The sequence below is a fragment of the Phyllostomus discolor genome, chromosome 7 (genome assembly GCF_004126475.2).
Source record: "Phyllostomus discolor isolate MPI-MPIP mPhyDis1 chromosome 7, mPhyDis1.pri.v3, whole genome shotgun sequence".
NCBI lineage: Eukaryota > Metazoa > Chordata > Mammalia > Chiroptera > Phyllostomidae > Phyllostomus > Phyllostomus discolor.
In genome coordinates, this window is record NC_040909.2 from 27840486 (window position 1) to 27861766 (window position 21281).

A 21281-nucleotide genomic window follows, 5' to 3' on the forward strand; every position below is an offset into this window, starting at 1 on the left:
GAAATCATGTACATTTATGGAACACCTATTGCATGCCCAGGAACTGTTAGGTGTTTTACATCTATCTTCTCTTTTATTCCTTCTAACAGCTCTGTCTATGACATGGAAAGTAACTATTTTATTGGCAGTAAAAATGGTATGTAAAGAACTTAACTGATTAGGGCTGCACGGAAAGAGGTGGAGCCAGGATTGGATGCGTCTGATAAATATCCCAGGCATTAGGCAGCGTGCTGCCTCCCATGTACTGGACTGGTGTCAAGTATACCAGAGCCTCGGGCAGGGGGTGGCTTTGCTGACCCCTGGGCTGCCCTTGTGCATCGCCAGCACTTCCTCGGGGGCACAAGCCTCATCTTGTTCCCTGTCTTCAGAAAAGCTGTGGTGGGTGACTGCAGGCTTGGCCAGATGGGAGAAAGGCAGAGAAAATCATGATGATGACCCAGGATGGAGGGAAGGGACCAGGGCCTGTGTCTATGAGTGTCTGGTATGATAGGACTGAGGGGACTGAAATGGGAAGGGATCAGAGCTTCCTTTTTTTTTTTTTTTTTTAATTTTAATCATTGTGATCAGAGCTTCTTTACCTCCGTGAGCCACCCACTGGCCCAAGAGGCCCTACTCCTTGATGTTTAGAAATAATCCTCAGATGGTTACTTGCAGGGCAGGCACTTTGCTGCCAATGGAACCTCATGTAAAATTTTACCAGCAGAGTGGCTGTGTGGTTTTGGGACAGCCCCCTGGCTGGTGATCACGTGTCGTTCCTTCTCTGACTATCCATTTCCCCTTTCTCACACATGCACAGCCCCCCTCCCCCTTAAGGTGTGGCTGCCTCAGGCAGACTCCCAAGGGAAGAGGAGTAGAGAGGGTCTGTGAGATGCAGACCTGCCTGACCCTCCAGTATGCCCTGGACATGGTACTAAATTTCTTTACATTTTGTTTTCCTTTTTGTGATGTCCACAGGTCTGGTTTCTTGACTTTCACAATGTAATTAAGACTGGCATGGCCCACCAGCCTGTTCCTCCTTTTTAAACTCTCTTTCTCTTTTTTATATTCTCAACTGAGGGTAAGTTTATTGTTTTTAGAGACAGAGATGGGGGCGCTGTGGAGAGAGAGAGAAACATTGATCAGATGCTTCCCATGTGTGCCCTGACTGGGGATCACACCCTAAACCTAGGTACATGCCCTGACTGGGAATCGAACCCTCAACTTGTTGGTGTTTGGGGCAGTGCTCCAACCAGCTGGGCCACCTGGCAGACTGCTCCCTTCCAAACTCTTGTCTAGGCTCAGATTGATAGTGGCTACCCTTATCTCTTGCCATTCTCCACATTCTAGACTTTAGCTTCCTTTCCTCTCCTTGAAAATGCCATGTTCTCCCTCTCACCTCTGGCTGCTGGCTGTGCTGCCTGCTTGGGACTCAGTAGTTTTTCTCCCCCCTCCATCAGTGCCCATTCATACTTCAGGCTTCTGTGTAGATGTTCCCGCTCTGGAAGTTTTCCATGAATCTCCCAATTGACCACCATCTCACCTGGCCTAGGGAGGCTCTCGCCACTGGCACCTGCACCGTGACCATGCCTGCACGGACCTTTCTGGAATGGGCTGTGAATGCCTGACCTGCCCCCAGACTGGAAGTGCCCTGAAGGCAGGGGCCAAGCCCACAACCCGGCACAGGGTCTGGCATGTGGGAAATTTGCACCTAGTGTTTCGTGGTGACCATGCCCATGGTTGAGGACTTAATGCGGGTGTGGGGGTAGGGAATGGTGCCACTGTTATCGACTGGAGCTGCTGGGGCAGCCCAGTTGGACATCTTCCCTTGAGGGTCTGGGCAGAGCCTTTTACTCTAACCTGCACTGTCCAATAGAGTAGGCACGAGCCACTCATGACTTCAGCCTCACCAGCCAGTTTCAAGGGCTCAGTACCCACGTGTGGCTAGTGGCCGCCGTACGGGACAGGGCCAGTGCTAGAGCGCTTCCAGCGATGCAGGAGGAACCTCCACGTGGTTGGTACTGCTGCAGACACCGCCTGGTGCAGGTATTGACTGAGGCGCGTGTAGGTCGCGTGAAGTCCACCTTTGGTGTTTCTGGTTGGGTCAGACAGATTTCTGCAGACTCCTTCCTGAGCCTGAACTGTGTCTCCTCGCTGTCCCCTGGCTGCAGGATGCGCGTCAGAAGTTCCGCTCTGTTCTGGTGGAAGCCACGGTGAAACTGGACGAACTGGTGAAAAAGATCGGCAAAGCCGTGGAAGACTCGAAGCCCTACTGGGAGGCGCGGAGGGTGGCGAGGCAGGTAAGACGGAGCCCTGCAGGTGTCTCCCCACCTCTGCCCCCAGCCCTGCAGGTGTTTGGGTGCACCTTCTGACTTCTCTGTCTCCCCCAAGGTTAGAGTGCGAGGCCATGACTTTGTAAACCCCTGTGTTTGAAGCCGGCCTCTTATTACCCCTCCCCCACAGCCTGCCTTCATTCCAGCTCTTGGTACTATCACCGAGGGGGGGTGCTGGCATTTGGATGGCCCTGTGAGTGGGCGCCGTTTGCCGCTGGAGTTGGCGCCTGAATCCACTCTCCAGGCAGCTGGCACAGCTCAGGCGGATGAGAGGATGTATGCTGAACACCAGGCTCATTTCTCTGCCCCTCCTAATGATTGCCTGTCAGGCAGCAGGAGCACTCCGTCCCTTTCATTCTCCTCCCTAGTGTGGGAGGAATTAGCCCTTTGCTTCTCAAAACATTGGCTTTGTCTCCTAAGAGCCCAAATAGGCAACTTGAGGTCCCAAGACCAGAAAAAGGGCAGCAGAGCGGGGCTGCGGTCAGGCGAGTGCTGGGGTCGCGTGGAAGCCAGTTCTCATTTCGGAGTGGGTCTTCCTTGATGGCTGCTGCTGTGTGCCTGTGTCACCTCTCAGCGTCCATGGCCAGGCACGTGAAAGGGGAAGGAACGGGGCCCTGGCACTTACTGGTCCGAGCCTGCTGCTCCTTCCTCTCATCCCTTGTCTCTGTCAGTGAGCACAGTGATTATGACAATTACTGAATCCCTGGGCAAGCCACTGAGTCATCAGGTCTAATCAGATGACGCCCAGACCCTTGGGGGCCTGCGGCTGACTCACTGTCAACTGGCAGAGCTCAAGATGAACGTTGAGGGACTCCTGCCTGGCTTTGTGCCTGCAAACCCTCTTCTTAAACTCCTGCCTTTTTGCAGGTGGGGCAGGAAGAAGGGCAGAGAAGGCTCAGAGTGATCCCTGCCCCTCAGCCCCAAGGGACCTTGTTGGCCCATAGCCGAGGAACTGGGAAGATGCTCAAAGGTTGTGAGGTTGGGCTGGATGTCACCTTTCATTTCTGTGGATGGGAGCTGTCTGGGCTCGAGCCAGTTGGCCGAGTGTGTCTCTGCACCAGCGTCCTCTGACCTTCCTGCTAGTGAAGGGGTGGGGCCCACCGCCAGCTGCTGCCAAGTGGGGCTTCCTGTTTTTTTCCTCTGGCCTTACCCCACCCCCTTCCTTTCTGTATTTACAAACCCCTCTGACTGTGTAGACAGAACAGGGGTGGTCTCTGAGAGATGCCTTCAAAGCATCTCCTTCAAGTGTGTATCGTGAGAGCCTCCCGCATGCTTGTCCATGAAATGTGTACGGTCTCAGACCAGCCATGGCGCTCTCGTGGGGTCTTCCTTAGGACTTAATGGAGATTGTGTTTCACCTCAGAGTCCCTGCATGAGCTTAGGTTTTGGCTTCATTTAAAAAAAATTGTTGTAGGAAATACCAAAAATAGACAATAAGAAGAAAAGTCTCATACTTTCTGATTATGCTGTAGTGGTTTATTATGTCTGGAATGGCCATGTCCATCCTTCCAGAGGTTCAGTGGAACAGTGGAGATGTAACCAAGAGAAAACCTTCTTCTATAGCTTGGTTTTCCGTAGAGTTTACAAAGGTTTGTAGTTGTCTGGCCTGTGGAAATTCTGTCTGCCCCTCAAAATTTGCATTAACTTTATTGTTCCTGATGTCAACTCATTTTCCTACTAATGAGTTAAACCCGGGATTTTGAAAATCCGGTCCAGATTCTGTCCAGAGCGGGTGGAAGATGCCTGCCTTTTCTTTTCTGGGTGGAGGTGGGGGCAGGGAACTGGCTTTGATTTATTGGAGGGTTTTTTTCCTTGAGCCAGAGCTTGTTTTTAAGGTGGCTTTGACATATCTGCCAGCCCATCTGGCCTTCAGTGCTGGCGGGACCTTCCGATGAGGGGGTGGAGCCATGTGACTCCGGAAAGGGGAATGGTGGAGTGTTTGTTGTTTATTTTGCTGCCTGAGTTCTGTCTGGCCTAACAGTGGCCCTGGGCCTGTCATTTTGCCACTCCCAGTCCCTACCCTTGTAATGTTTTCTTTTTTAAGAAAATTGTGGTAAACTATGTGTAAAGTTTACCCTTTTTAAGTGTACAACTCAGCGGTATTAAGTGCATTCATACTGTTGTGTAACCCTCACCACCATCCATCTCCAGCATCTTTTCACCTTCCCAGATTGAAACTCCGTCCTCATTAAATGGTAACTTCCTCTTTCTCCTTCCCCTCAGCCCTTGGCCACCACCGTTCTACCCTGTCTCCGAGGTTGATGGCTCTGGGCTCCCCGTGCACGTGGGCTCATGCACCACTTGTCTTTTTGTGACTGGCTTATTGTACTTAGCATCACGTCTTCAAGGTTTAGCCATGTCATAGCATATGTTAGAATTTCACTCCTTTTTCAGGCTGAATAATATCCCACTGGATATATAGGCCACGTTTTATTCATTCATTCATCTTTAAATGGACTTTGGGGTAGCTCTGGTTATTTGTAAATGGTTGGATGTGCGAGAAGAGAGCAGAGAGCTTTGCAAACCTGGAGGGCAGCATGAATGCAAAATAATGAGGGTTATTCAGTGCTGAAAGCCACCTGTTCGGTGTGTGTGGGCCATGTGAGTTCATGTCCTCTACTTAACCTCCCTTGGGGAAGTGAGTGCTGGGGAAACATTGGAAACTTGTGGATGACAAATGGGGCAACCAGCAAAGCTTCACCTCTGGAGGCAGACTGCCTGTCTGTGAATTCTGATTCACCGCTTCATAGCTGTGGACCTCAGCAGGTCGCTTAATCTCTCTGCCTCAATTTCTTCACCTATAAAGGGGAGCTGTGTGTCAGTTCTAGCTTCTGCTGTGAAACAAACCACTCCAAACTTAGGGTCTTAGAGCACTTAGTTAGCTGATTCTTTTGCTGGGCAGTTTTCTTGATTTCAGGCATGGCTGAGCTCACGGACATATAGTCAGTTGGTGGGTTGGCTGGAGGCTGGCTGATCTTGGATGGTTTTACCCATCCAGCCTTGGCCGGTTGTCAGTGGAGGCGTTGGGGTTGTTAGCTGGACCACATGTGTGTCACCCCGCAGGCCAGCGTGGCTTCTTCACATGGTGTTGGGATTCCAGGAACCAAAAGGCAAGCTCTTTCCAGGACTCTGCTTGCATCACATTTGTCCTGTTGGTAGAGTAGGTCACACGGCCAGTCCAAACTCAAGAGGTGGGGAATAATAAGTTCCGCCCACAAAGTATTGTCGCCATTTTTACAACTTACCATGGAATTAAAGTAGTACATGTAAAGCATTTGGATCAAAGAAAAAGGATGTACGTTATGATTCCAGACGTGTTCCCTGTCAAATACTGTGTCTCCATGGTGAATCTGCTGTGTTAAGAGAAACAGCACAATAAAAACCTGAGAGTGGAAGAAACAGGCCTCTGCTGGCTGGGAGGGGAGTGGGAAGATGTAGAGCCTGTGAGGACAGAAAGGTGACCCCAGGCAGGTTGAGAGCAGATGGAGTTGCTTGTGAGTGTAAAATGTGCCAGAGGGTCAAAAAGGAGGAGGAGGAGGTCACTGACCACCCTTCTGACTGATCGAAGCATCCTAAGCCTGAACAGGTCATGCGGTGAGGGCCTCCAGTGGATGGGGAGGGCCATGCTTCCCATGACATGAAACAGGTCAAGTGCATCAGATGACCCCCCGAATTCTTATGTTAATCGTAGAGGAAGAGAGTGTTGCAACCTTCCTTCGCTGGGAAATTCTAGACGTTGGTTTTGTTTGCAGACGACCCTCCGTAAGCGGAGACATGACAGGGCCGGGTTCTGCGAAGGTGAGTTTTACTCTCTCGTTTAGGGTTTTTTCCCCCCTTTTGATTTATTTTCTTTTATTCAGCAAGTATTTACTGGGTTCCTACTAACAGTCAGTCACAGTTCTAGTCACTTGTCAAGAACCAGGACCAAGACCCTGATTCTGCGGAGGTGACGTTCCCCTCTTGCCAGTCTTACAAAAGTGCGTGGGGTGGGGTGTGTGGGCAAATGTAGAAGCTTTGTTACTGATCTGGATCGAAGGGTGGGTTTTTTTCTGCCTCACTGAGAAATGGAGCGAGACTGTGGGAGGGTTACAGTGCACTAGGGATGGGCAAACGCAAGTGCCTGTCGGCGCACTTCCTGAGCATCCCCCTCATTGTGGACGAAAGTGTGGTTTGTATCCTCCTGAGCGACATCTACAGCCGTAAGCAAGGCGGCTTTAGGGTCAATACAGTCCGTGGTCATTATTTGCGTCCACGGACTGTATTATTATAGTCTCTGAGGTCGTTGCAGCACGGAGCGAGAGAGGCGTGCCTCCGAGGCATTGCTCTGGAACAGAGAGGGTCAGGGTCCCGCGAGCCTCTGGTCGCATTTTCATCAACCCAGCCACACGTAACCTAGTTTTAGGTAGGTTTCTCTTTAAAGAACACCTTATTTAATATATATTATTTTTAAATAATTAATGATAAATCAGGAGCCAAGAAGGGTCAAACATTTTCCTGACCCTGGGTGATGTGCCCGTAAATTTCTTTGGCTTTTAGCCTCACACAATGATGTCCACTGCACTTGTGTAATTGGTCATGACCTCTCGGGCGTCGATGCCAAACGGAGTCCGCAGATTTAGCCACTTTTCCAGCATTTCATCATGCGCTGTAGACTTTATTTTAGCCTTTCCTGGAGCAGCCTCCAGTACGGATTTGTAAATTTCCTCTTGCTTTTCCTGGATGTACCGTGTTGTTGACTCATTAACATTGAATTCTCGGCCAACAGCACTGTGACTCACGCCTGAATGAAGTTTATCTAAAACTCGTGTTTTCTCTTTAAGGTACACCACTGCCTTCTGGGGCTTAGGAACACTAGCCAGCACTTCAGCACTCGGCTTGGGGGCCAATTTAAGTATCTGCTCACCAACAAAAAGCACACAGCTGTGGGCAGTGTGTGATAGGCGGAGGAAGGAGGCAGTGTCACCCGTGAGACCTCCGCTGGGAGCCTGCATGTTGAGTGCCTCAAAGATTTTGCGCTACTCTGTGTGGGCCCAGAAATGACCCTGAATGCACCATAAATACTGAGTTTGGGGTTACGAATAAATTTTAGCAAGTAGGCAAATTCGCAAATATGGAATCCAATCTGTGAGTAATGAGGACCGATGGTCCTCATCAAGTAAAGAGCCCAGCAGGGAGGCTCGTCTGTCTGAGAACTGGACCGTGTGGCGCAAGTGTAGACAGGCACAGGTGTGGACAGTGGAGGAAAAAGCCAGTGGAGTGAGGTCACTATGTCTGTATGTGTGTTGGGTGAGGGTGGTGGTGTAAAGCCTAGGGATGAGCAGCACGCCTGAGCCCCAAAGCACAGGCGAGCGCCTGGGTACGGAGGACAGGAGCGTGGAGATCTGAGGGAGAAGTTGCTGTGAGTGCAGCCCAGGGTGAAGAAGTCAGTTTCAGGCTGTGGAAGGGGAGCCTTGGGGGCCTGAGGGACTACACGGGAAGGCGCCATGTGGTGCAACACCACAGCAACTGACAGCCCCGGCCTGGCCTCGGGCCAGGTAGAGAAGCTGTGAGGCAGCCACAGTGGGCTCTGGCTTGGGGGCTCCTGTCATGTTTGCGAAGCTGGTGGGGCACTGATGACCAGTGTCATGTCCTTACATTAACAGTGGCACTGTCTTTTCAGATCTGTGCGTTAGGCACCGTGGGCATGGCTCTGGGTAGGGGATGTCATTTATCTTCCCCTTTTGTCCCCATACCGATGAGGAAACCAGTTGAGGAGTCCAGGGACCATTATATGGGCCTGTATGCAAACCCTTCCGGGGTGTGGGCTCATCTGAGAGAACAGGCAGACTTTGGCAGACTTAGTGGTTAGCCAGCTACCAAGAAGGACTCGTGGGGAACTCCAGGGTTTGTTTTATTTTTCATCTTCACCTGAAGATATACTTGTTGATTTTAGAGAGAGAGGAAGGGAGAGAGAAACATCTTTTGGGTGCCTCCCATATGTGCCCTGATGGGGGATTGAACCCTCAACCCAGGTGTGTGCCCTGGCTAGAGACTGAACCCACGGCCTTTTTGGATCAGGGGGGATGTTCCATTGAACTGAGACCCCAGCCAGGGGCCTCCCCAGGGTTTTCACCTGAGGAGCCTGAGCAGCCGGCAGGAAACTGAAAGAGGGCGGGGTCTAACTTTGGGAGGAGGTGGTGAGTTTGCTCTCTGAAAGTTAGAACAGTGATCGGGTGCCTGGGTGGGAAGTTCAGGGCAAGCTGGAGGTGAGGAGCTGGGAGTTGACAGTGCAGAGGTGACTGGTTGCTGGAAGAGAGTGTGTGGGGAGAGTGCATCGGAGATTAAGGATGGGGTGGGTAAGAGGAAAAGGAGAGTCATTTCAACGCTCTTTGTGTACCAGGCACTTGTCCAAGTGCTTTGCCTGCATGGGGCAAGTGCTTTTTCCCCCACCACCCAGCAGACGGGGAAACTGCAACTTAGAGAAGATGAGATGCTCAAGGGGCTCCCCACATCCTCATTTATTGAGGATCTACTCGGTGCATGGGCCTGTAGTAGTAGGTCCCTTACATATATTGTCTTATCTTGTCCTCACAACAGCGGGGCAAGGTGGCATTACTGTCATACAGAGGGGCTAATACCCGAGGCTCAGGGAGGTGAAGTAATGTGTCTGCATCACAGACCTTGTGAGGAGAGGGACAAAGGTTTGAACCTGCATCTGCCTGATTCTGGCTGCTGCCTGGTGCGTGGCACGTAGGAGGCATTTAGTGACTGTTGCAGAGCCTGAACTACACGCTGACACCTCTTAGGGGAAAAGGAGGAGAAATAGTTGACTTCTTGGCTAAAGGGGAATTTTGAGCTTGTTGGTGCAGTTAGCGCCCTGCCTTTTCTGCCCTGGGGTAACTGGGAGGCTCTTGTTCCAAGTACTTTGGGGCCCTTTGAAACCTCTTCCCGTCAGGAACCTCTGCCTTAGTTCTTCTGGATCAGCACGACGTCGTCATGCCTCCTTCCTTCCTGGTCACTTTGGTTTCTGCTGAGCCACTTTCCTGGCTGGGTGGCAGCTCTCACTGTGGGACTTGGGTCAGGAGGTTGGGTCAGTGACGTCCATCCCAGTGGCCCTGGTCATGTTCCCACTGGGTGGCCACAGGCCAGTTCTTGGGAACTGCGTCATCCTAGCTGCCCGTGGTAAGGGCAGACAGCTGAGTGACAGGGTACCTATCCCAAAGCAGAGTGCCTGGTGATTTACGGCAAGAAGGGAGAATGGACTGTTAACTCTCCCTTGCCCTCTGACCCAGGCTGTAGGCTCCTGGTGTAGGGTGGATATCGAGGATTCGGTCAGAAGGGCCATATCCCTTTGGGAATCACTGCACTTCCTCCCTGGCTGGCTCTGCCTGAGTCTTCTGACCGGGAGCCGGGAGCCTTGCTGCCCTTGAGGTTCCCTCCCACCCCGTGGTGGACCACTTGTCCCCTTCCTGGCTGGCAGGTGGCAGAAAGCCAGACACGGGGGACTGGCCACACACAGCTCAACACAGCCAGGCCGTATTGAGCTGGAGGTGCTACCCAGCATCACCTTGTCAGGTGGGAGCTTTATCAGGGACAACTCCCTGTTCTTTGTCTGCTTCACCTTTCCCTGAGGCTGGAGTGCTGCTTGGTGGGCGACACTCGAGATTCCTTGGTTATTGTTTTTAATCTCCCCTTCCTCCCACCTGTCCTCAGTAAATTTACTGCGTTGACCAAGATCACCCTTTTTTTCCTCCTGCCTTTGTAAACCATGGGCATTCCCAGGAAAGGTGTGGCAGGGTGACTGATTTCTCAGTTAAGAAAATCGGAGAGAGGATGTATTTTTGCTACCAGTTTTGTCAACACGGGTAGGTTTTTTATGTTGCTAGGCAGCACGTTTTGGTCCCTGGCCAAATGGTGGTGTTTCTCTTGAGCACTTATGGCTAATCTTTCCGTTCCCTTTCCTCACCTTGGGAATCCCCTCTGCCCACCCCACTTTCCTTCTCAACTCTCCCTTCCCCAGCCCTCCCCACGTAACTTTGTATCTTCCCTCTTCCCGTCTATGAAAATCAACCCTTAAGAACCTGATGGACTCGTTCATACTTGAGAGGTAGCTGACTGCTCAGAGATTTACGATCTCTCTGGATGTCCAAGTACTTATGCTTTAAAACCCTTCCCGTAGCTTGGGGTACTCTGTTTCCATCCTGGTGGGACCACTCATTTCCAGCTCCCGGTTTGTCCCATGATTGGAGCCCTGGTGCGTGTGAAGGAACCACGCCCACTGCACCGATGGGGCGATTCCTCAAGGTCCCGGCCATCGACAGTTTTCATTTCTGTGTGGCAGAACGTTCCTGTGGAGCTGCAGCCAGAGGTGGGGCCTGCACACAGAGTACAGACCACCCAGTCAAATCTGAATCTCAGTTTTATTTTTAGTATGGTGCTCTTTCATGCAATATTTGGGACATACTTAACTAAGAGAAAACATTGTTGTTTACCTGAAATTCAGAGTTAACTGGGAGTCCTCTGTATCTGCTAAATCTGGTAGCCCGACAAAGGCAGGAAGCTGTGGCGCTGAGCCATCAGCCAGATGGAGAAAGTAGGTTTGGAGTCAGCAGGCCCTTCTCGGGGGTCTCGAATTCATAGCCAGTGGAGCTGTGGATTCCGGCCCCCAGGTTGCCATTCTTGAGCCTGTAGCCTTGGGCAGGTCCAGGGGAATGCACATGTGGGGGTGTCCAGTAAGCAGAAGAGTACTTATTGTGCTCACACAGCTGTTCCAGGTACGCCTGCGCCTGGCTTTTGTGGGGAGCAATAGGGTTTCTCAGGCAAGTGGCTGAGTCAGAGTTCTTTCTGTTCCTCCTTCACCCTTCCTAGCTTGATTGCCGAGAGCTGGTCAGCTCCAGGGAGAGTTCAGGAGGGCTCCCTGGGAGGCCACGTCAATGGGGCCTCTTCTCAAGAACCTTCCAGAATGTGTGTTTCTCAACTGTTTTACCACTGACTTCTCCAGACGTTGCCTGGCATCTCCCTCCTTTCAGCCTTCTCCTCTGACCCCATTCTTGGGTGCCTTTCTCTGTTAATGAGATCGTTTGTTTGTTTGTTTGTTTATTCCTCTTTCCCTTTAAAACTTTCCCAGGCACCCGGGAACTTAACATTGAGGCCTCTTGGCTTCTGCATAGGCAACAGTGGGCTTTGTTTAGGAAACCATGCTTCGTACATTGCTCTTTGAAGAAGTGATTTAAATGGAAGGAGGAAAATGATACTACGGGCACATCAGTTTGTGCCCGGCCTCCAGAGCATCCCCCATCCCTTCGGCAGAGCCCTGCACCGCAGAGAAGGTGCTGGGCCTTTCATTATTTCTAACCACCATGGTGTATTGAAATCTTCTGAGATGGTCTGATACTTTGAATTTAAGGTTCTTAATCTCAGGCTCAGGCCAACTGAATGACGCTTCTCTTTGCATAGAGAATACTGGGAGGCCTGTTTTCACACTGACCTGGGCACTCGGGCTGGTGGTCGGAGGCATCTGTAGCGGGCGCTTTGAGAGCCGTCATTGGAAGGGAATATTGAGGTAGAAAGCATGGTGCTAGCTTATGTATGTTCCTTTTCTGTTTGCCCTGTCCCAACATCCAAGGCCCTAAGAAAATATACAAATGAAGTTTTACAGCCTGAAGTTCTGAAATTCATGTTGTCGGGTGCACAAAATAACGTCCTCATCTTGTATCAGCCAGGAATTGCATTTGATTACAAGTAACAGAGGACTGTACAACAGTGGTCTAAATACACCAAGGATTCCTTCTCTTATCTTTGGGGGGCAGGGTGGGGAAGACCCGAGTTAAGCAGTCTAGGTTGGCGCCGGGACTCCGTGGTCATCTAGGACCCAGAGGCCTGTTACTGCTCCATCCTGGTATTTGAGTCCCATCCTCAATGTTGTTGCAGGGTCCAGGGTAGCTCCAGGGGCTCCAGCCCTCATGTCTGTGTTTCAGGGAAAGAGGAAGGGGAAGGGACGGATACTCCTTCTATTTTAATGGGTCTATGTGGCATCTGTGTGGAAGTCCCTGCTTCTGTTTCATTGCCAGAGTCTGGTCACACAGTCATGGAGAACTTCGAGGGAGGCTTGGCTTGGCTTGTTTCCTTTTTCCTTCCCTTTCTCCTTCCCTCCCTTCCTTTTCTTTCCTTTTTTTTTCTTTCCTTTTTTTTTTTTGGTAGCCAGTGGGATTGTTTCTAAGGATAAAGGGGAGAGTGGATGTTGAGACTTAGCCACACCTGTAGTGGGGTTTGTCTGTCTTCTAGAGAGGCTCTGGGTTGGAAAGACGGGTGGGCATTGGTGCCCCACAGAGCAGGCATAGGGCTTCTTGGGGTAGAGAAACAGTAACCCCCAAATCTCTCTGCTGCATCACTTCCCTTTTTTCTGTGGGCCGTGGAAACTTCCTTTCCCACATACTGGGCTGGAGAACTATGAGCAAATGCTGGCTTCCCATGGTGTAAAGGTGTAAGTATGTGTGTGTTTCATCACAGAAGCCACTCCTACTTTCTCTTAACAAATGCTAATTAAATACTTATTTCCCACTGCCACTTTGGTGCAAACCTTCACGTCTTACCAGGATTATTGAAATAGCCTTTCAATTGGTACTCCTGTCTTCTAGGGCCCCCTCCATATCTCTCCCTGCTGCCTCCCAGCTGAGGCCTGTGAAAGTCATTCTTACTGGTAGTCTTGCTCAGAAACTGTAGTGCATGTTTTTATGGTCAACTTGGCTGGGCCACACTGCCCAGGTATGTGGTCAAACATTATTCCGAATGTTTCTGTGAGAGCGTTTACTGGGTGAGATTCACCTTTGGTGGATTCGTGTAAAGCAGATTGCCCCCCACAGTGTGGGTGGGCCTCATCCAGTCAGTTGAAGGCCAGAATAGACTGAAAGACTGACCTCCCCTGTGTAAGAGGGGATTCTGCCCTACACAGCCTTTGGACTTGAACTGTAGCATTAACCTTCTCTAGGTCTCCAGTCTGCTGACCTCCGTCCACCTCCTGCAGATTTTAGACTTGTCAACCTCAATAGTCACATGAGCTGATTTCTTAAGATAAATCTATTGGTTCTGTTTCTCTGGAGAACCCTAACCGACACAGCACTTGTTCTGTCTCCGGTGTCAAGTGCAGTCTAACTAACCAGCCCCTCTCATTCTTTGGCATCCGCACTTCTCCGTGTGGCGCCCTGGTACGCGCCCTCCCCCCTGTCCCCACCACGCTCAGCATTGCTGGGTACATCTTGCTCCTGCACTCTCTTCTGAGTACACCATGGGATGTTCTGCATCACTGAATATTCTGTTCTCTTCGTGAGGTTTCCCTCCCCAGACTGACTAGCTCTGTGATGTTCAGAACTGTAGCCGTCAGTCACGTGTGGCTGCTGGAATATAAATGGACACAGTCAAATAAAACTAAAAGTTCCGTTCTTCAGTATCACCAGCCACATTTCAAAGGCTCGGTAGTCATGTGTGGCTGATTTTGGGACAGCACACACGGAGAACATTTTTCTCATTGCCCAAAGTTTTGTTGGACCACACTCCTTAGCCACTACCCTTGGCCTGATTAAAATGAAGACGGAGGTTAGCGTAACTTCTACTACAGACTCTCTCTGCCGTCCCCCTCCCTCGCTAAGCTTTGCTTCGGTTTTGCTTTGAAAATTTGATGGAAATTATGGACATCATCCTCTGAAAACACACACATATGCATAGGGGTGCATAAATTATAATCACGATTTCAAGTTATTCATCAACTCCCCTTAAAGGTCACCCAGGTCCTGTGGGTTAATAGCCACAAGCTAACACTACATAATGCTCGCTTCTGTAACAGCTGGCACTTCTGTTCTGCTTACTGCAGGCCTGTTTTAAGCACTTGACCTGTGCTTACTCCTCAAAGCAACCCCATGAGATAGCGCCTATTATTCTCTTCATTTTGAAGTAAAATAAAGTGCTTAGGTCACCCGGTTACTGAGTGACCTGGCCAGCATTTGACCCAGACAGCCCAAGTCCATGTTCTGTCCTCTGCATCTGGGGCTGAGGAGCCCTGCGTGGAATCTGAGCTCCTCGATGGCAGAAATCACATCTTCTCCTTTGCCAGCCTTCACATGCATGGTGTGCGGTACAAGTGCAACAAATGCTTGAGGAAAGGAGGAAGGCTTGGAATTGAGAGAGTTATGGATAGGTTTACAGTGTAATTGTCTCAGCCCTGGGATGTTTGGATTCTTCCACGTGGCTCTCTTATCCTTCTCCTTTCTTAGTTCTACTGGCTGCCATTTGTTCCTGACGCCTTAGAGCGGGGAGAGGCCTGAGTTCTCAGCCCTCCTTTGCTTGGCAGTGCCAGGTGGGAAGAAGGGGATTCGCTGAGAGCCCTGGCTCCCATGGACAGCCCTCGCCAGGACCACTAGAGCCAACTTTGCCTCTCCAGGCTGGGGACCCAGCTGCTGCCCGGGCCTTGTCACGTGACCATCCCTGTCTTTTCCAGAGATGCCTTGGTGGCTTGAAGTGGCACCGGCCCCCGTGGTTAGAGGGGCCCTGGATGTGTGTGTTCTTGGCCCTGTTGCTCTTAGGCCAGAGTCTGCTGGCTTCAGCCTTGTCGACATGTTTGCACTTGCCTTGTCCTGGGGCCCTGAGCTTGTTTGTATACAGTGCCAGGCCGGGAGGCATACTGTGCTGACTCTATTTCTATGGAGTCTTCATTTTCCTCTGTGTCCCCCTGACTTTGAATTTTTTTTAGAGATCTTGCAGGTGATAGTTAAAATTAAGCCAAGCCATGTTCACCTTGAAGCTAAAGATGGTTCACAGGGAGGGTGGTTGGCATCTCAGTGAATCAGTTGTTCCTTCGGCTGTGTGTAAGTGTGCCACGTGATGAATTATGGGAATGGGGCGGCCAGGACCCTGGCTGAGGACGGGCTTGGGGTAACGTGTTTCCAGATGCAGATTCCTCACTATCCTAGTGGTGGAGGCATGCAGGTGTACAAAATGTGGTCAGTACCTTCAAGGAGTTTGCAATCTTGTGGAGAAGACCAAGTGGACAAAAAATAATTCAAGAGACATGTCATCAGTATGTCTCTATGTTGGGCAATTTTCAAAGTGTTTTCCACATGCACTATCTCACAATATGGCAGATTGCCGAAATAAGCACCTGGTCCTGTGAGTTCAGAAAGGATACGTTTTTACCCGGGAGTGAATTTCCCAAAGGCCCCCCGGGACCTAGGTTATGTATTGCTCAGCTTGGAGGAGGTGAGGGAGTGTGGAAGGGGGATTATCCAGATCTGGAAAGAATGGCGTTCACACCCCACGATCTAGTGTAATAAAATTGGATCATTATTCAGGTGAGTTTTCACATCATATAAATAGGCATTTCCAAGGACAAATGCACCCAGAGAGACATTTATCTGACTCTGTGAGCCACAGAAAAAAATTAATGAGGTACATTAAAATAATTGACCATGGGGAGTTGTTTGTGGCTTATCATTTGTACTCTAGCTGTATCTTAATTAAACACCCATTTCTTTGGCACCTGCAGCATACCTACTGGCCACTAGGAGAGGTTTTGGGAATTAAAATCTCAGTAGCACGGTCCCTGCTCTTATAAGGCTCCCAAGGTCTCTAGGAGTGATGCTGCTTTGAAAAGATCATAGAGGCCTGGCCAGGTGCTCAGTTGGTTGCAGCATCATCCTGTACGCCAAAAAGTTTGCAGGTTCAATCCCCGGTCAGGGCGCATACCTAGGTTGTGTGTTCAATCCCACGTCAGGGTTCGTACAGAAGGCAACCAACCAATGTTTTTTTCTCTCTCTCTCTCTCCCTTCCCCACCCCCTCCTCCTCCCCTTTCCTCTCTCCCTCCTTCGCTCCCTCCCTCTCCCTTCTTCTTTGTCTAACATCAATAAACATATCCTCACGTAAGGATTAAAAAGGAAGAGATTATGGAAACTCCCTGCACTACACAGAAAGGAGAGGCTATGGGTACTGGACCTTTCTTGCTGTAGCACTGACTCGGAGGGTCCTGGGCCTGGGGGACTGACCCCTGTGTCTTTTGTCATCTGGCACCTGTGGGTGGCCCTGTTGGCCCTACTGTTCCTTCTCCTCCTTGGTCTCTCTTCACGCCCCTTTGTGGGTCTCTCCCGGGCTCCCAGGCCACAGGTAGAAAGCCTTGAGAACTCTTTCCCCAGCCACCCCGTCCATGTAGCAGAACGAGGTAGCGTAACTGCATTCTGTCTGTGTCGGCTGTGTCCTGTGCTGCTGGTAACGGTAGCCTCTCTGGAGTGCCGCCGAGCAGCTGTGCGAGGTGCTGGCTGGTAGAGACGGGTCCCAGCCACTCTGAGGAAGCTCTCCGATGGAGAAGCTCCTTCTGTGGACCCCAGCCTGGCAGGGCCATTGACAGATACTCCCTGCCATCATTTCTCCTGACTATTTCTTGTCACAGAGGCATGAGGAATGTTAATGACTTTGAACCTACTTGTTTTAATCACGGACACCAGCAGAGCCCAGGATTAGCTCGTGCAAGTTTGGCACGAGGCACGTCCCACTGAGCAGGCGGGTGGTGAGGACAAATGGGTGCTCTGGCTGCCCCCTTTGACACTGGGTGTCCTCTTCACCCTAGACGAGCTTCTTAGTGCTCTGAGTGGGATTTGGAGTTGCGGTCATCACTGTTTGGGCGGTGCTGGCTGGCTTGTGGCCCAACTACCTGTAGGCTATCCATTAGTCCCCGTTTGTCAGCAGAGCATGATCAGGGCCTTTCTTAGCAAAATGGTGTATAGGAGCCAGGGATAGAGAAGGCAACCAAGTGCCTGGGAGAGCGGCTTTGCGGGGTGATGCGTATTTATCTGTGTGTCAGTCCTCATGGGTGAGAAGGTATGAACGGCAGCTCCTGCCTTCAAGGAGCTTTCATTCTGCAAACTCTCTGGTGCTCGACTGCAGTTGGGCAGTGGAAACACTGGGAAATGTGTCGGTGCAAGTTCAGAAAGGGGGAAGTCTGTAAGTCCTAGAAGAACAGGAGTGTTCATGCCAAAGGAGAGTCTGAGGGGTGATGAGTACTTATTTCTTGGCCTATGAGGTGTCATAAGAAAGAAGGTGTGATTGTTCAACCAACGAATCCAGCATGCTGTGTAGAAAAAGGAATTCATAGAATTCGGGGTATTTGAGATGGGCTTACAAGGCTGAGGAGGAGTTCGCCGGGGGAGAGGAGGGAGAAGCATGTGAGTTGCTGGCAGAGGGAATGGTGTGTGCAAGGGTGAGGAATGTTGAAGGGGTGGTAAGTGGTTGGGCCTCACCGGGTGGGTGGGAAGTGCGAGCCTGGGCTGCAGCTGTTTTGTTGGGGGCAGGGGAAGTGTTAGGTAGAGGAGTGACATCAGAACTGTGCCTTAGATTACCAGGTATCCCAAATGCAATCGTGTGAAGCTGAATTATGCCACGTGGAGTTTAAATTGGCCACATGAGTTTGGAAGCTGAGAGACCAGTTAGAAAGCTTTTCAAATAGTCCAGGTCAGAACCGATGCTGGAAAATCTGCTGAGGTTTCCATACAGGTGGGTGGTGTGGACAGGCTGGGCCGGGCCTGTCAAGCCATTGAACGCTGTGCAGGGAGAACGTCTTGGCCAGAGGTCTTGGCATAGTGGGTGTGTGGATGGTGCTGTGGAGAGCACTGATAGGGCTGAGGGTGCCCAGGGAGGGGGGGTGCAGGCGTGTTCCGTGGCTCTCACCAGGGGCTAGAGACTTAGTCCTTAAGTGTCGCCTTTGGAGAAGTGGTAGATCATAATACAGGGCCCTGTGCTGCTGCGTTTCCTCTCCAGATCACTGGAGCCGAGGGGTCTGGGTTTGAGTTGCAGTCCCCTTTCCTTCGAGCCTTGTGCCCTTGTACTGCCTTCTCAACCTCAGTGTCTTTGGGTGTCCAGTGGGTACAGCTGGACTTGCCAGCAGGGCTGTAGGCCGGATTCCATAGATGAATGTTGGTGCCCAGTAGGAATCCAACAAACGCCCCTGCCCCAGTTCCCTTGCACCCCCTCCCTTCCTCAGGGCAGGAGCAGTGGGGTCCAGGAGGGGCAGGGCGCACCCTGGTGCCTGCAGTTCGGTTTGCTCCCTCCTGGAAAGTGCTCTGTGGTGATAACAATGTGCTTTGTCATTGTACGCAGGTGTATGTTTTCTCTTTGTCTCCGTTAGAGACCAGGAACGATCTGAGGGCTTTGAATCACCATGGAGGAGACAGAGGTCACAGAGAACTTGTGGACAGCTGCAGGGGCCTGGCCACAAACAGGGTGTTGGGGCCAGTGTTGGACCCCCACATTTTGGATGCGTCTCGTTTAAAGATGGCATGTGGACAAGGTGGGCTTTGGGGGCAGGGGGCCCGGGCAGGCTTGTGAGCGTGTCTCTTGCCCAGCTGACCTTTGACTGTTTATTTCCCCTTTACTTCCTCTCAAGGGCAAGACCACAGGTTTCAGTTTTGTTTTGATTTATTTATTTAGTTAGTTAAAATTTTGCCTTTATAGAGGGCCACCTATGACAACTATCTCTGGTCTCCATCTTGTCGTGAGTCGCATTTTCTTGAGAGTTTGGGGGTTCTGTGGCAGGTAACTAGCAAGAGCGATAACATAAACAAAAGGTGTTTGTTTACCACTTTTTATGGGGAATGTTTCTAGGACACACAAAGGCACAGAGAGTAATCAGCGAGCCCATCACCAGCGTCAGCCATTGTTAACAACCTGCCAATCATGTTTTATCTAAACTATCCCAGCCCTCCCTCCCTGCCCTGGCCCTATTTTTTGTTAAAGCTATTCCCTAATGTCATATCACTTCACCCATAAATACTTAAGTATTTATCTCTAACTGATAAGAACCTTTAAAAGGTCACATTTTCACAAATAACAAAATTACTAGTTCTTTTAATATCCTCTAGTAACCAGCCTTTTCCCCAATTTCTCCAGCTGTGTAAGAAAAATGTATTTTCTTAGGATTGGTTTAAAGCATTTGATCGGAAACAGCTGTTCTGTTTTGAGTTGCTAAGTAGTGCAGCCCTCCCCTCCTCCCTCCTATTGTGCAGTTGCTCGGCCCAGTGACACAGTTTAAGGAAACAGCTATGGGGTGGACAAATAGGGAAGGGACAGCTGATTAAGAAGTGCATCAAGAAGGAATTTTGTCAGCTTTCATTATGGGAGATCTGCAGACATATCCAACAATAAAGATGATAGTGAAAGCAATCATCTTTGTGGATGGGCCGTTTGCACACGCTGAAGCCGGACCCTGCCTTGCAGGATGGGGCCTTGTAAGACCTGCTGTAATGTCTGCCTTCCAGCTGGAGCCGAGGCTCCCTGGGGGTTGACAGAGGCCTTGGCATTCCAATCTGAGGGGTCCAGTGACTGAGTCAAGGGTGCAGATCTGAGTCAGTGGTCATTGTTGGTGCCAGGAATACACCCGGTTCCTCAGGTGCAGTGCACTGCCTCCCAGTGGCCAGTTGTCCCAGTCAGTTGATGCCCGCTCTGTGCAGGGCACCGGACGGCCTTTTCTGTTGGCTCCGTGGTGTGTGAAGAGCTGGGGTCCCTGAAGGGGGCCTGTTTGTCCATGTGGTCCTGCTGGGGCCATCTCTCTGGAAATGTTGGCAGCTCTGCTCACAATCCCCAGGTGGCCACAGAGCCAGGACCAGGGTGAGGGCCCACCCAGGCACCTGGCTCCAACCCTGGAGAGGAGAAAGAGAAGTGGGCAGTGAGAGCAGGGGGTCCCAGCTTTGCCGGGGGCATCGCATGCCTTCAGGTCCTTGACTGCCCGGCTGAGGCTGGGAGGAGGGAGACGCTATTTCCAGCTCTGGCATCCCAGTTTTTTTGTACGCCCACCTCTCTGCTCCCATGTTCCATCCTTCCTGTGGGAAACCAGCAGCTACTCATTAGCTGCGAGGCTGTCAGGAGGCGGAATCACAGAGCACATGGATTCTTCCCACTCTCTTCCCTGCCCTTGCATAAAGTGCCCTTCTCTGTTCCCTAAACTGTCAGGTTATGATGGGGCCACCTCTCGTGACCGAGGTCTGCGTTGTGTACCTCAGGGAAGGACTAAATGGCTTCCCCGATTGGGGGGTGTGTGTGTTTCTGACCTTGAGACCGGGAGACGCTGACTTCCTGCATCCTGGGAGTGACAGTGTGGGGCGGTGGAGGAGAGGGGGATCAATGTGAATGGGCTTGCAGAGGGGAAGGTGCAGCTCTGCTGAGTTGAGATGGAGTACCTACGTGGCGGGTGTCGGGGGGACAGAGAGATGAGGGGTCCGCCGCTGAGGGGGATGTGTGGCCGGCAGGGCATAAGGGAAAGTGGCTTGGGTTGAGGTTGGTGGATACCCAGGCTTGTCCCTTTAGTGGGCTGTTTGGCTTGTTAGGATCTAGAATTTTCATCTACAAAATAAGATGCCTGATTTACATTGCTTGCATCTCCTTGAGCCCAAATACTCTGTGATTTGATTCTGTGGGACTTGACCTTGGCTGCCGCTGTCCCTGCCTCAGGCGTCTGCCTTAAGCCTGGCGCCAGGCGCTTACCAGTGTGTCTTCGCAGCCCGTGGATTGCCGCTCGGAGCCCAGCCAGCCTGAGTGTGAGAGCGGGAGGGAGCCCACGGAGGAATGTGGATGCTGCCCTTCCGGCCTGGGCAGGCGGGAGAAGGCTGGGCGTCTGCTGTGTCCCTGCAGCAACAGAAAGGATTAGGCTTGGGTGGCCCATGGGATGTGCTGCTCCCAGAAACACCCCGGTGTGTGCCTGTCAGGCTGCATAAGCCTCCAGTAATTGTGAAGGGTGTAGCAGTGTGGGAAGGGGTCAGGGGCGGTAGCTGGTTTACTAACCTTGCTGAGCAGCCCTCTGTGCCCTGGGGAAGTGCTAGGCCCAGGACCACCTCTCACCAGCACCTTTTGGCTGAATGAGGAGATTCTGTAGGGAGACAAATGGTACCAACCATGGCAGAGGGACAAGTGCCATGGCGTAGAATGGGAAGCCCTTTGGTGTGGTGGGAAGTGCATGCTTGTGT

The 21281-nt window shown here is 51.3% G+C and overlaps 1 protein-coding gene across 1 annotated transcript in view; it reads left to right on the forward strand.

The window, feature by feature from the left end:
- The window catches only part of SH3BP5 (SH3 domain binding protein 5), a 60663-nt gene that overhangs the window by 23040 nt on the left and 16342 nt on the right, over window positions 1–21281 (forward strand). The window contains exon 3 of the mRNA XM_028518940.2: window positions 2148–2276. Coding sequence (XP_028374741.1) covers window positions 2148–2276 — 129 coding nt within the window. The remainder of the gene's footprint in view (window positions 1–2147; window positions 2277–21281) is intronic.